This window comes from Loa loa, assembly GCF_000183805.2.
Source record: "Loa loa unplaced genomic scaffold supercont3.38, whole genome shotgun sequence".
Taxonomy (NCBI): Eukaryota; Metazoa; Nematoda; class Chromadorea; order Rhabditida; family Onchocercidae; genus Loa; species Loa loa.
This window is the reverse complement of record NW_018108218.1, coordinates 263,643-277,372: the sequence shown is the minus strand read 5'-3', so window position 1 is coordinate 277,372 and position 13,730 is coordinate 263,643. Positions and strand designations below refer to the sequence as shown.

General features: G+C 32.9%; 3 protein-coding genes across 5 annotated transcripts in view; all 3 read right to left on the bottom strand.

Moving 5' to 3' along the window:
* Positions 1-1,038, bottom strand: part of LOAG_17079 (tRNA uridine 5-carboxymethylaminomethyl modification enzyme GidA) — a gene marked incomplete at both ends in the record, with an annotated part of 4,932 nt that extends 3,894 nt beyond the window's left edge. Inside the window, 3 exons of the mRNA XM_020449740.1 lie at positions 161-277; positions 456-616; positions 837-1,038. Coding sequence (XP_020306703.1) covers positions 161-277; positions 456-616; positions 837-1,038 — 480 coding nt within the window. The remainder of the gene's footprint in view (positions 1-160; positions 278-455; positions 617-836) is intronic.
* A 351-nt stretch (positions 1,039-1,389) lies between these two features.
* Positions 1,390-6,556, bottom strand: LOAG_07909 (hypothetical protein; the record flags this gene model as incomplete). 3 transcript variants are annotated; one of them, XM_020447563.1, is made up of 15 exons in its annotated part: positions 6,428-6,556; positions 6,186-6,293; positions 5,962-6,082; positions 5,668-5,772; positions 5,368-5,511; positions 5,035-5,196; positions 4,680-4,780; positions 4,413-4,526; positions 4,006-4,186; positions 3,765-3,845; positions 3,477-3,593; positions 3,130-3,300; positions 2,702-2,848; positions 2,150-2,333; positions 1,894-1,994 (listed from the first exon to the last, which is right to left on the bottom strand). In XM_020447563.1, the coding sequence occupies exons 1-15, from the start codon at positions 6,490-6,492 to the stop codon at positions 1,894-1,896; spliced, it is 1,902 nt and encodes a 633-aa protein (XP_020302219.1). In that variant the 5' UTR covers positions 6,493-6,556. The 3 variants fall into 3 exon arrangements, with proteins under 3 accessions (XP_003143489.2, XP_020302219.1, XP_020306702.1); XM_020447564.1 differs by lacking the exon at positions 6,428-6,556 and having other exon boundaries at positions 6,186-6,343; XM_003143441.2 differs by lacking the exons at positions 6,186-6,293; positions 6,428-6,556 and having other exon boundaries at positions 1,390-1,994; positions 5,962-6,122.
* A 1,484-nt stretch (positions 6,557-8,040) lies between these two features.
* The window catches only part of LOAG_17078 (procollagen-lysine,2-oxoglutarate 5-dioxygenase), a gene marked incomplete at its 3' end in the record, with an annotated part of 6,690 nt that continues 1,000 nt past the window's right edge, over positions 8,041-13,730 (bottom strand). Inside the window, exons 3-16 of the mRNA XM_020449739.1 lie at positions 13,324-13,476; positions 13,111-13,240; positions 12,313-12,423; positions 12,032-12,166; positions 11,651-11,812; positions 11,290-11,387; positions 11,036-11,149; positions 10,624-10,804; positions 10,149-10,229; positions 9,878-9,991; positions 9,484-9,657; positions 9,113-9,259; positions 8,664-8,847; positions 8,041-8,141 (exon numbers count right to left, since the gene is read on the bottom strand). Coding sequence (XP_020306701.1) covers positions 8,041-8,141; positions 8,664-8,847; positions 9,113-9,259; positions 9,484-9,657; positions 9,878-9,991; positions 10,149-10,229; positions 10,624-10,804; positions 11,036-11,149; positions 11,290-11,387; positions 11,651-11,812; positions 12,032-12,166; positions 12,313-12,423; positions 13,111-13,240; positions 13,324-13,476 — 1,885 coding nt within the window. The remainder of the gene's footprint in view (positions 8,142-8,663; positions 8,848-9,112; positions 9,260-9,483; positions 9,658-9,877; positions 9,992-10,148; positions 10,230-10,623; positions 10,805-11,035; positions 11,150-11,289; positions 11,388-11,650; positions 11,813-12,031; positions 12,167-12,312; positions 12,424-13,110; positions 13,241-13,323; positions 13,477-13,730) is intronic.

Genomic DNA, 13,730 nt, shown 5'->3' with positions numbered 1-13,730 from the left:
CCGGTTGTCACCACAAGTGCTTTTGCCTTTAGAATCTGAAAGTTGAAAAATCGAAAAAAAAAAAATTCCAGAGGAAATATAAAGCAATGTTTTTCGTTGATTTCATTACAGCTGGCTATAAAATACATTGATGCCTTAAAGCAAACTGGCATAATCGCACCTGACCATCAGCTACAACTCCAACAACTCGTGGAGTTTCTCCTTCCTTATATTTGATAATCAGATCATCAACTGTTCTTTCCATTACATCCAAACCTTCCGTACAGTTTAGGATTTCCTAAACAGTCAATTCCGCTAAATATGGATAATAATAACAAAGAATTTTACTAAAGAAAACGGGATATAGTTAAAACTGCAGTAACGATAACTTTCCTCAAAAATTGCGCAACCTATGACTGTTTGGAATTTTCTCATATTAAAACAATTTGCCGAATTTACAAGAGAAAGAACATTACATGTTGCATATGTTGCTTATAGAGTTTTCGGTCAATCTGTGCTCGAAGGCCCAGTACAGCCGGTCCTTGCGAGGAATTCAGTGCGTGATAGTTTATGGCTGCTTTATCACAAATTCTTCCACACAATCCATCCAATGCGTCCACTTCACGTATAAGATGTCCTTATAATGGATGGAATTTTTACAGCTCTCTGCAGAAATCCTCAAATTTCTCGATTTCTTTCCTCCAACTGTTTTTGATTAATTTTAATATAAATTTAGATTCTTTACTTTCTATGATCTAAATGGATGCCTCATACAAGAATAGCCATAATTATTATCACTTTACACGATCATCCTTCTACAACAGGATTATAGGATCGAGTGTCCAGACATGGATTACCTTTGCCAACTCCACCGAAACTTGGATTGCATGACATTTCACCGATCGTATCCTTCCTGTTAGTCAACAATAATGTATGGGCGGAACATCTAGTAGCTGCGGTGGCAGCTTCACAACCAGCATGTCCGCCACCAATTACAATAACATCGTATGTTACTGATTCGACCCCAGCTGTCAATGTAGATAATGTCCTTCGAAGCATACCTTTAACAAAGTAAATTGTTGTACTAACACTTATGCCGTCTACATATTATGAGGATTACCTTATCCAGCCTAAAACACATATGTAAAGATATACATATGTTCATTTTGTGGATAGGAAAGTTTGTCTATGGAAGGTACATGTGACCCACGATATTTCTTTGAAAATTCTCGAGAAAAATCCGCTCCTGATTCTTTTTTGATAAAACACAGGTTTGAGTACGAAGTTTGAACCAATGTGTTACTATCAAACGAAGCTAACATGATACAGAAATATTTTATATGTCACCATGAAATTCATAGGTAACATCCACATACTAGAGAATGTCGAGAAGAAAATCATAGTTTAGCTGGAAACGACGAAAAGCAAACATTCACTTTACTTGGCAAGCTGTCGTGAAATAAAATTAACAGAGTAGTACGTAATTAATGAAATACAAAATTTAAAGCATCATTTAAAGCATAAGCTAGTAGAACAGAAAAAAATTCAATAAAACGTAGAAATCAAAACGAATCCCATCACGAAGACAGTCGTTCATTTGACATAGTAATAAAATGATGCAATATGGAAGATAAATTAAGAATGGATTAAATAATTCCAATGATTACAATTTTGTTATTCTGACATACCAAACAAATCAATAAATGCTTTCGATATGGCAACTAGGAAAAAGACATCAATTTTATGAAAAACTGGCTGAGAGTGATGCAGCACAAAAACAGTGAAATGTAATGAACAAAGCTGCCAATGAACACTCAAAATATGGATTTCGAAACAGGTCAAATAGATTACCAAACAATTTGTTTTATGAGGGGTGATTTTTACAAAGTCTTTTCGACAAACCAAAAAAGTATTCTATGGATTGAGGAAGGATACAGCAATATATCGAATTCCACTGGTAACTGGAAGGCCTTCATGCAGATGGGTCAACCGTCCTGGAAACATAGCTGCATATCCTGAAGAAAAAAAACTGATAGCAAAATCTGAATTACGAAAAATATTATCGAACAAATTGAAATCTAACTGTTAGCAAACTGCTCTGTCAAACTAAAGCAAGAATATAAAAACCGCAATTAAGTTTAAGACGAAAAAAGAAATACAAAAAAAGTACCAATCTGATCAGCGGGAACGGTGCAATTATAACGAACATAACGGATACCACCACCTTCATAGTCTCTACCACGCTTATTCAAAGGAATATCCACGGTATATGTTGAAGCATCGTGGTGAGCTTGTAACGAAGACTGCTCACCTTGCTTGTATCGGACAACGAACATCATTACTGCTTCTACTGGCTATAATTACTCGGAAGTCTCTTTTATCATCTCCATAAAATCAATTCTATCTTTTACGATACCGACAAATATAAAGAAATTACCAAATACATCGAAACTACCATTTTAAATAAAGAACTGTACAATTATTGAAAGCATAATATGTGTTACCATCCATATAGTATGTCTCTGGTCTGGACCTAAGGTAACAACTCACTGAAGTAATACTTCATTCTTCACTCGTCTATGACAGGTACAGGCAAATTCAGGTTTATAATTCCGTTATAGAAATAGTTTGTCAAAGTAATAATTATGCTAACTAATCAGATTTACAAACGATGCAGACATCTACTACAGGAATAGATAGATATATTATGTATAAAAAATACTTGTTGATAGTATCCGATGAAAAGCTTTTCTTGCATTGGGCGAACATATTCATCGAGAAAGTACAACCATTCTTTTTCAAAACTTATTTGTTTCATGTGAATGTCAACAGTTGGTACATTTTCATATCCACCAGCTAAACGGTTGTCCTATAAAGCTAATCGATTCCTATTTAAATATTTCTTTGAAACAACTTATCAACATTTTATGAATTGAGAAGATAGTAAACCATCTTTTCAGTGGAATTTATAATATTCTTATAGTATCCACAAACAAAGAAATAACAAGCAAAGTTCTCGTCCTAATTTTCCATAAACGAAATGTTTTCTTAACCTGTCGTTTGTGAAATGAAAAAGTTGATGCTTCCTAAAGAATCTCAGTTTGATCATGCATTAGTTTCAAATTCGACCATAACCAAGAGAGAATTTACTTCATTTTTCCCACTTGACCAAAGTCCATAATGTTCCATTTCTTCAATCAATTCCTTTGTAAAATTTTCAGACATTAAAGGATAGTTATAAACATCCGGACATGGCTGAGGGATGTTCCTACTATTCAGTGCTTCATAATATTTTGGATGTATGTAACGCTGTTCCCATACCTAAAATTAAATAATAAATCGAGTCAAGAATTCAGAAACGTAGAGAACTGGACACATCCAATGAAGAGCTACTATAACATTATTTTGCATAAAAACTAGAGCTATTTCAAAAAACTACTTTTAATGCTAGAGATTCCAGTTTTTCTAATAAGACCTTACAGATTTAAAGAACTAACATATCGATTTTTGAATATTTCATACATTTCCGGATGTAGCCTCTCATCGCTGACGAAATCCTCAGCATCAACCAAGAATCCATAATAGTGCTGATTATCAACGTACATGAAGTATCCCTGCCAATGCACTTTTCAAAAAGTTAGTTTTTAATGTTCCTGAGTAGTTAATTATAATCTATGGAATCAAACTTTTCCAAGAAGTTCTGAAGTAGAGAACCTTTCTAAAAATATTAAAAGTCTATCTTGTTTAAAAAGTATGCATTAACTTTAATCAATTATATTGATTACCATCTCTCGTGCGTACTCACAAAAACTCATATCGGCGTCAACCATAACGTTGTAGGTGTAGCTATTCTCAAGTACTTTAATCTGGAATTCATGAGAATTTTTACACTTTATTAGTTTCTGTTCAGAACATAACTAAGATCTTTAATGGATGAATAAAAAATGAAATTAAAGTGAAAAAATTATTCACATATAAATACAAACAAGCTAAGCAAACATATATAAACTGTTTCGAAAAATTAACCTTCTCTTTGCTGATAAGTATAGCCTTGCTGATATAAGGTACATTCCATATTCCCGTTCGTTTTCCATCTACTATTTCAATATAATCTTCTGAACGTAAGTAATACCCATTACTGTCCAGCGCACCCCAAAAGTTTGAAAACAGTTTGCCGTGGAGAGTTACAAGCGGTGCAATGATACCACTGAAAATCAAACTTTAAAGCTATTAAAAATTCTGCAAATAAATTCAACCGCACTCCCTCAATCATCGAGATGATGATCAATGTCATAGAAAAGAATTATTTAGAATCTAAAATTCATCTCAAAATAGATGGGATTCTCGAATATTCGAAAATTTCGCGACGGTAATGATTGATCGCAGCAGTCTGCCGTCACCTCATAGTGGATATTTAACACTAAAATGCATACAATTTTCCAGCAATGGCAGTGTCAACCAACAGTTGCAGTGTTTCAGGTGTAATCAGATGAACATCGCCATCCAGCATGAATATAAAATCATTTAACATTTCTTTAGCAAAAGTCCTGAAGCTTGCAATAATATTATTTCTGGAATTATTCAACCAAGACCAAAAAAGATTTAAAAAAATCTAGAATAGTTGCACAAATTACAGCAAAATTCAACATAAAACTTGAATTAAACAAATATACAAATAAAGGAAAACTGAAAATACCAACAGAGCAGCTTTCCTGGCCTCTCTTTCACCCAGTTCAGTGTCACTGTTGTCGTATTCCACCGTTTGATACAACTTTTTGGCATTTTGCAAAAACTTTTCAATCTAAACAGACCGAAATGCAAAATTTGCAATATTTCAAGTATTGTAACAGAATGTAAGAGAAAGCATGGTGCTGTAAATAGAGACAAGCTTTTCGTTCTAATTGTCTAGTGTACTAAAATCCATGTCAAATCTTCACCTATCCAAATATGTCATCGTGATTATGAATTTCATATGTTAAGCTGAAAATATTTGAAAGAAACTGACAATACTTCTTTTAATTCGAAGTCCGAATAATCCCATTAGCAAAGACTTACCTCTTCCTCATTGTACTTTTGATTATTGTAAAAATAAATGTCAATTTTGGAAGTGGGATAAGATATACGGCTTACTGTTGCCAAAAATTCTCGTATAAAAGGAATAGGTTTAGTAATGAAAAGTGCCAGTGTAACTGATGGCCATGTGTTTTCTGACGTTTTCTGTAAAAAAAGAAAGCTATGTGCACCAGATCATTTCACAGTATTGCTGTTACAATTGCCGCTTTCTTCGTGTTCATTAAAGGAATTCATATTTCGTTATTAAATTTCGTTCACACATCTATTCAGTTCCAGACCTAAGAATTTGAAATTGTAAATAAACAAATAACTTACCAAGCTGGTCGTGCTGCACTGCAGATAGCCATCTTCAGCAGACCAGGCCTTACCAACATAATTACCTAAGTGATTCAATAGCTGACTTCCTTTCGTACTTCCAAGGATTACTGATGGACGGGTGTTTTGTACAAAGTTGTTCACCTAAAAATCTCTGGTGAATGAAGAAATCATTGCAGAATGCTGTTCGTAATATAGCCAAAGAGATGGGTTCTTTGTATCAGCAGCGAGTGAAAAGTTAAAATGATGATAAGGTTAACTACAGTACCGGCAGAATTTTAAACAAGATCACAAACTAACATATGCATAGCCACTGTCATCGAATAGTAGCATGATCTCAGAATTAGCGCTGTCGACATTTTGAAATAATATTCCTTTCACATCAAATGTCAATCCCAAAGTGTCCTGTAAAAGAATTGAAAAATTGGATAAATTGTAAATATACTGTAATGAAAATACGTCTTAAAACAAATAAGCAAGTAAATTAAATTTTCGGGAAAAGTGCAATTTGTCGCCGCAGTATTTGAAACAAAAAGAAGTTTGAAGTTTCCTAAGAAATTCTGAAATCATTCAGAAAATATAAGGCTACTTTACCACTGAATAATTAGAATACAAGCTGGTGTATGATAAAGTATTGCCATCCTGTGATCCAATAAAATCAAACACGTCCAAAATATCTGGGACAAAACCGATTAAAGCGACTGACCGAACTTCGCTAAACAGTAATCCGAATGAACTGCTTCTTTAACACATCCTTGAAACAATGTTGTAAAAGAACCGACAATATATTTCGAAATTATTCAGTAATACAAACTTACCGTTGTGCTGATACCGTCTTCGGTGTAAGGAGTGCACGATAATTGCCGCATGCGTCGAGAAACTGGCAAATAATATTGCTTTCATCTGACGTAATTATAGCATTAAATCTAAATATTATTCTGTCGAGTCAAAAGTAATTCAGAAAATTCGATGCGTTTTGGAAACAATGAATGAAAGTTTCCTAACAAAAAGAAATGACCTTTACTACAGTAGAATAAAACAAATGATTCGAAATGTTAACCCATCAATAATAAGCAAAATAGTAGAGTTTGATATCCTTAATACTCCAAGCTCTGTCGTCAACATACGTAACAATTTGCCAGTGTCCTAAACTGATTGGAAGAACTGCACTTTCTTAGCTCTAATGAACAACAAAAGATAATAATAAATTGAAAACAATAGAGAACTTGGAAATAATCACTAAAATCTGCAATGCATTCGCAGTTACTTATCGACTTGACAAAATACATTAATTTATGTCGAAATTTATGTCGATCTTCAGCTGAAATAAACAGAAAGAAAATGCAAACTTCCTTATCTTCATGGTCAATAGAATTCTGTCCCAAATCGAGAATCTTGAAATCGATATTATAGTGTTCAGCAGAACACTTCAATCTTTCTAAACCATCATTACTGCCAGTACTCAAAGCGAATGCAGCTAATTTATAAGCAGATGAGTCACATTTGTCAGCTAATGATGATGGAACCAAAAGTAGAAGCAAGACGAGCAATGAATACATTGCTATCGACGAAATGAATTTGGAATTTATTCAGATCAACTGCTGAAAAAAGTTTTTAAGCCGAAGAATTTGTTGAGTATGACCAGAAAAGATTTCCCCAAACATTTAGAGTTGAAATGCTAGCAAACACATTATTACGAATGAGCAAAATTATTTATGATTATTGAGGTAAAATCTCCGTGATGTTCGAATTCCATCCCAAATTTTTAGTACAATAAAAATTTACCACTTACGTTGAACAAACTGATTAATTTATTGCAATTAAACGACTTCTACAATTCCAGAAGTTCTGCAAACAAAACTTCAAAGATTGAATTATCTCTTTTTGGCACTATTATGAATGCATTATCTTGACAGTTTTGAGTACTGTGATACTGATAAAATAGTGTACAGTACTCTCCCTATTTGAAGTCTTTAAGAGCCTCCTTTCAATCCTTCGTCGATACTAACAAAAAAAAAAGTGATTTTGTTCTGAAAAACCGGAAAGAGGGTAAGGCAGAAATATCGCTAATGAGACTTGAATTACTATCAATATTGCGATATCTCATATCTTTAAATTTACTAACGACAATCCTGTGATTATATAACTAGGACGTAGTAAAACAGAAATAGAACGATTACGAACACCAGAAACACGATCCATTAATGACATTTTCATTTGAATCAGGACTAAAAAATTTAAAAAGCCAAATTTCCAAGCAGAGAATGACCAATGATATACTAGTAGTTCTAAAGATAAATTAATTAAAAATTTAACATAACTCGAGTATCTAAAATGCTGGAACAAATATAACTTGTAGCACTGCTCCATAACAAAATAAAGTTTATTTAAGCTAGGACAAGAATACTACAGGAATCCAGAATCGCGAATTTCTAAGATGGTCAAATGCATAAAACAATGAAGGCAAAAAAATGAAGCGAAAAGGAATAACTAGGCAGTATCAAAAATTTTTTAAATTCATAAAAAACCTAGCAACTTTTTAAAAATCTCAATTCAAAAGTTCAAACTTGATGCAACCAACTCTTTTACACAAAACCTATTTAAAATTTTGAACACATAAAAAAGATTAGTGAAAGTCAACACAATCATGTAAAGCTAAGAAAATGAGAAAACTTATGGATTGATAAAGGAAACAGCAATATAACGAGTTCCTCGAGTAGTTTCCAAACCTTCATGTAAATGTGTCAGACGACCTGGGAATATCATCGAATGACCTGCAAAATCAAAATTGGAATAGCTTGCTATTCATACAATTTTTTATATCGACTATTATTTTCATATCAATGATTCACATCAATAATTAAATTCTGTTCGGAACAACTCAACTTCGGCCTATCAAGATCAATTTTAAGGCATAAGAGCAGCATAAAACAGACAGAAAAAGAACACATGCTTTGAAATATATGATTTAACAAGTCTAAATGATCTACATCTCATGACAAACTGATCTGGTAAGATAGCTGATGAAATTGCGATAAATAATTGCAAATTACGCCACTACACGTCTAAATTAATAAAAACACCGTAACATTTTAAAATTTATAACGGCCTTCAGTTATTTTAATAGAGTTATCAATATTTTAATTATTATCAAAAAAAACGACAGACAAATGCTATATCGTACTGAAATTTGGAATGGAGCTCGGTAAACAAATCTCAAACCATATGTTCGCTAAAAAAGTGGCTAATATCGCTGATATATTGTGGTAATTGATACTGTTAAAATTTGAACTCACCCACAACATCAGCATCGAAAGTACAATTATATCGTAAAAAACGCACACCACCTCCTTCATAATCCACTCCTCGTTTATTTAATGCAATATCAATGCTATAAGTTGAAGCATCATGATGAGGCCTTAGTGAAGCTTGCTCCTCCGGCTTGTAACGTACAACAAACATCATTACAGACTCCACTGGCTGAAAGTGTAAGTTCAGGTTTTGGGAAATCTTGCTCATCGGTTAATGACACACCTAGTCAAAAATCGCAAAAGTAAAACAGCAGAAAAAGTTTTTTTATAAATATTAATATTAATATAAACAATATATTTTTGGTAGGAAAATTGGGTTTCGATCAAAAAGTTTAAAAAAGTGCATTTTTGAGGCAAAACATATCTTCGGTTCGATTTCTTAGTATTTTATTGGTTTTTTTAGCTCTAGTTATTGAGAATCAACAGAACCTCACCTGTTTGTAATAACCAATAAACAATTTTTCCTGTATTGGACGAACATATTCATCTAACATGTATAACCAATGTCGTTCGAAATCAATCTGCTTCATATGAATATCACGAGTAGGTACGTTTTCATAACCGCCAACTAATCTTTCATCCTGAAATTTGATTTTGCAATGAATAATTAGAGCTCAAAATGTTTCAGTTCACTCTAATTCGATTTGTCGTTGGAACGCCAAGCATAATGATTAAACTAAACTTTTCAATGACTAAACTAAACTTAATACATATTGACAATACATTTCATTTTATGCCACTTTGTTTTTTTTTCTTTTCAAGAAAATGAACATGCAAAGTAACTAACTGTCAACAGTTCAAATACCTTATGTTTACCATCTGACCATTTCCCGTAATACTCACATTCTTCAATAAGTTCCGCACAAAATCTTTCGGACATGAGTGGAAAATCGTACACGTCTTGACATATTTCCGGAATTGGTGTAGAACCATTAAGAGCAGTAAAATAATTCGGATGTATATACCGCTTCTCCCATAACTGAAAGAATTTCGGTATTGACCATTCATTTAAAAAAGGAATTCGTAACAAAATACGAAGAAATGCAGTAAGAATATATTCTCTCAATGTTCCAGGGCCACTTCACAACCAAAATCGGTAGCATCGCAAAACACCTAAGACTAAATCTTTGCAATGTTATTATAATAATTATCAGGTAAACTGATCAAAGTTCAGAATCAGCACAATTCCAAAAACTGACCTCTTTATTATTGAAAATTTCATACATTTCCGGGTGGACTTTGGAAGATTCAACATTTTCACTAACCACCAGAAAACCGTAGTGGTGGCTGTTATCAAGGTAAAGAAAATGACCCTGTAAGTTGCAAATAGGACATTTGGAACAAAAACTAATTGAAGAACATTCATTTTTTTTCCAATCACATTCTTTTCGGAAATATTGATCGGTCACATCAATGAACAACATGGAAATCCACAAAAACTAAGTAAAGTTTTTGTATTTTAATGCTTACTTTGTCACGTGCAAATGAACAAAAGCTCATATCAGGATCTAGTTTCTCGTCATAATGGTATGCACGTGATAAAGACGTCAGCTGGAAACGAGTAACAGTAATCATAACCAAAATGCAATCAAGTGTATTCAATTATCATAATGTAATGGATTAATGACAGACATTGTGGCACCAAGTGAGTTAAGTGAAAAAGTCTCAGATAAGACCTGAAATTCTAGCCTATTGCCACTCGTCCCAAGAAAATATTCCTAAGAAGCGCTGTCAAAACGCTTATAAAATTCCTATTGCTCCCATAAAACGAGGCCCAGAAATGGATGTCTGTTGTGTTAAAAACTCACTGTTAATATTTCTCAATCATAATTTATTTGAATCTCGCTGTTTATAAAATTCATAAGTAAGAGCTTAAAACATCTGCCAACTTCGCCAGCACAATTTCGTGAAAAACTAAAAGGAAGAGCTAAGCAAAATTGTGCACCTTTTCCTTCGCAATTATTAAAATCGAACCAATAAAGGGTACATTCCAAATTCCCACTTCTTTATGATCAATGATATCCAGATAGTTCTCGGATCTAGCGTAGTATCCGTTACTAGAGATTGCACCCCAAAAATTGGTGAACAACTTATGTGGTTGTCTAATTAAAGGTGCAAGAATCTCTCTGTAACATACAATAATGGCATATTCATTTCCTCGCTGAATATTATAATGATCAAATTAATAATTTTTAGCAAACTTTCTAAGAATGTTGCAAAAAAAAAAAGACAGTACTTGCAACTAACCCTTCTTTCACAGGAAAAAGTCGAAACTAGAACTTATTACCGCTTTTTTCATTTTTGAAACCAACCATGTTTTAATGAAAGCCAAATGTTTAATTTCCTCACGAACTTACGGCTCTTTTTCTTTCATTGTGTGAACCATAAACAGCAAGGCTTCCGAATTATTTAAGTGTACATCGCCATCAACCATTATAAGGTAATCGTCCCCCAATGCCAAGCTTTGTTTTCTAGAAAAAAGTCCCCCAGAAACTGCCGAAAAGTTACTTGCAAAAACTTGCAAAAAAATTTTGGTTTCAAATGAAACGTTGGATAAAAAAATTTTTCTAATCATCTCTTTTAAACAACACACTAAAATAGAAGCACGAACAATGAAAACGAACGGGCTTCACGCTCCTCCATCTCCGTGCTATCATCATACAATAGTGATCGGTAGCGCTTTTTCACATCTTCAACAAAGTCGCTGACCTAGAAAAATCTCTGAAAGTTGTGATGACCAAGCAGATGACAGATACAGCTTTGATTCATTCCAGAACAGTTGGTTGGTCAAATCAAGTTCACTAGATCTCGTGTTTAAAGCTATTCTAATTTAACATTAGTTAAGAGAAAGCTAATTGTGAAATTAGATAAGATGTCAGGTCCTTCTTCTTTTAACCTTTTACCGTCACTTCGAAATAATAATCGAGAATTGTACTATGAAACGATAGTTGGAATGAAGTAAAATCAGTTACCTCTTTCGTCAAGAATTTTTGATTGCAATATACAAATAAATCAATTTTTTCATCTGTATACGCCAACTTCTTAATATTTCCAAAAAACTCACGAATAAATGGTATCGGTTTGGAAATAATGATCGACAGAAATAACTTCGGTAATTCAATCTTTTCAAAATCCTGAATTCACATTCATCAAAGTTCATCATACAAAAAGTTGAACATAGATATAGAATTCAGAATAGAGAGAACAGAAACTACGAACAGGAACACAGAATTTTCAGTTTGAATCAATTTAATGCCAAAATGGACAAATAATCACCTACTTAAACGTACTTGAGACTAAAAAAAATGAATCAGACTCTTTTTTCTGTTTTCAATTAGAATTTTCAGCAGTACCATTGTTATTGATTGCGTTTTCGAAGTGGCTATCCTAAGCGGATCGATGTAGTTACCGAGATGATTTAAATAAAGCTTGCTTGGACCATTACCATGTATAACCAAAGGGTGTGTGTTATAAATAAAATTGTAGATCTGAAATGATACCCAGACGAGTTGTTGGATTCAATTTGGAAGCCTAGTTTTCTGTTAGGGAAATATATCTCTATTACCCAATACTTTGAAAAACTTGTTGCCTCTTGCTCACCTAAATTCGTATTCCACATAAAAAAATAACTAACAAAATACATTCCGCTTCTTTCACCACTCATTTCCAACTTCACGTCATTTGATGCACCATTTAGATTTTGAAATAGAACGGTCATTGAATCCAATGTCATTTTCAGTGACAGCTTTAAATGAATTTTGTTCACACAAACTCTCCGCTATTTTTTTCAAGTCTTTGTAAATAACTTCAAGAAAAACGACGAGTAAAGTAAATAAAAAATTAAAAAGCGATGTCTAAGAATTTTTAGATCACGTAATCCAACCTAACTTAATTTACCGAGTAAAACGATTTCACGATCCGATGTACGGTTATGCCACAAAAAGCAGGTTAAAAAGTGGCAATAATAACTAAAAAACTAAATAGTGGCTGCACAAATAAGGAGTAGCGGGATGAGTTTTATTGCTCAAATATACAGTTTTGTCCGTATCATCACTTATCTTGCAATCTTGCAGCATATTCGACTTGAATACCGCTAACTTATACTGAGCAGGTAATCAAGTCGCACATGCTTACCTAGGCTTTGAAATCTCAACTTTTATTAATTTTGATTAAATGAAACCCTTTCATTTAATCAAAAATCAGAAAGAGGAAAGATCTCGACAATTACTGTACTTTAAAAATGCTAACTTAGAAATAAAACTTCATGTATTATGAAGGCATTAAAACGCTTTTGAAAATGAAAGTCAAATTACAACTTCAAGGAATTGAATCATATTTTACACTGTAATTTATATTTTTATACATGTTTTCAATCAAGTTGCGCAAAAAGCAAGTGAATTGTGGAAAGGATAAATTATGATGACAAACTAACTCGTATTTGTTTATCCAAATAGAGACGTGTGTAATACAATTGATCGTCATCATTATCTTCCACATCTCGGTAACTTATTAAGCTCCAAATCTCGGGAGCGAAACCCATAAAAACCCCAGAGTTTAAATATCTGAAGAAAATTTAGCATTTATAAGCAAAAAGTATTTCGATCCCGTCTATAAAATGAAGTTAATACACTTGTAAAACAAATACCTGTGGCCAAAGTTAACAAGTGGATATTTTGGGGCTAGATTTCTATTAGGCCAGCAAAACGGTTCCGATGAAAATACAACACGAAATCCATTAAAAAAAGTGAAAAATTTCCGCAAAATTTGTTCCTCATTGCCCAAGAGTATTACATCGTAGCTATAATAAATCCTAATTTATGGCTATGTCATTATGCTGAAAATATTCAAAAGTTTAGAAAACCAAACATTTCAAAATCTGTTAAAAGTCTACGCATGAATGACACAGTTAACGGCGCCGAAAGAGAACCTCCAAAGTTATTTAGAACTTTTTACTAATTGTCTTGTTTAAATTATTTATCTTATTTAAAATATGTGGCAAAATCTTTGGAAGAATTACACAGAGATACAATATATATATATATATATATATAT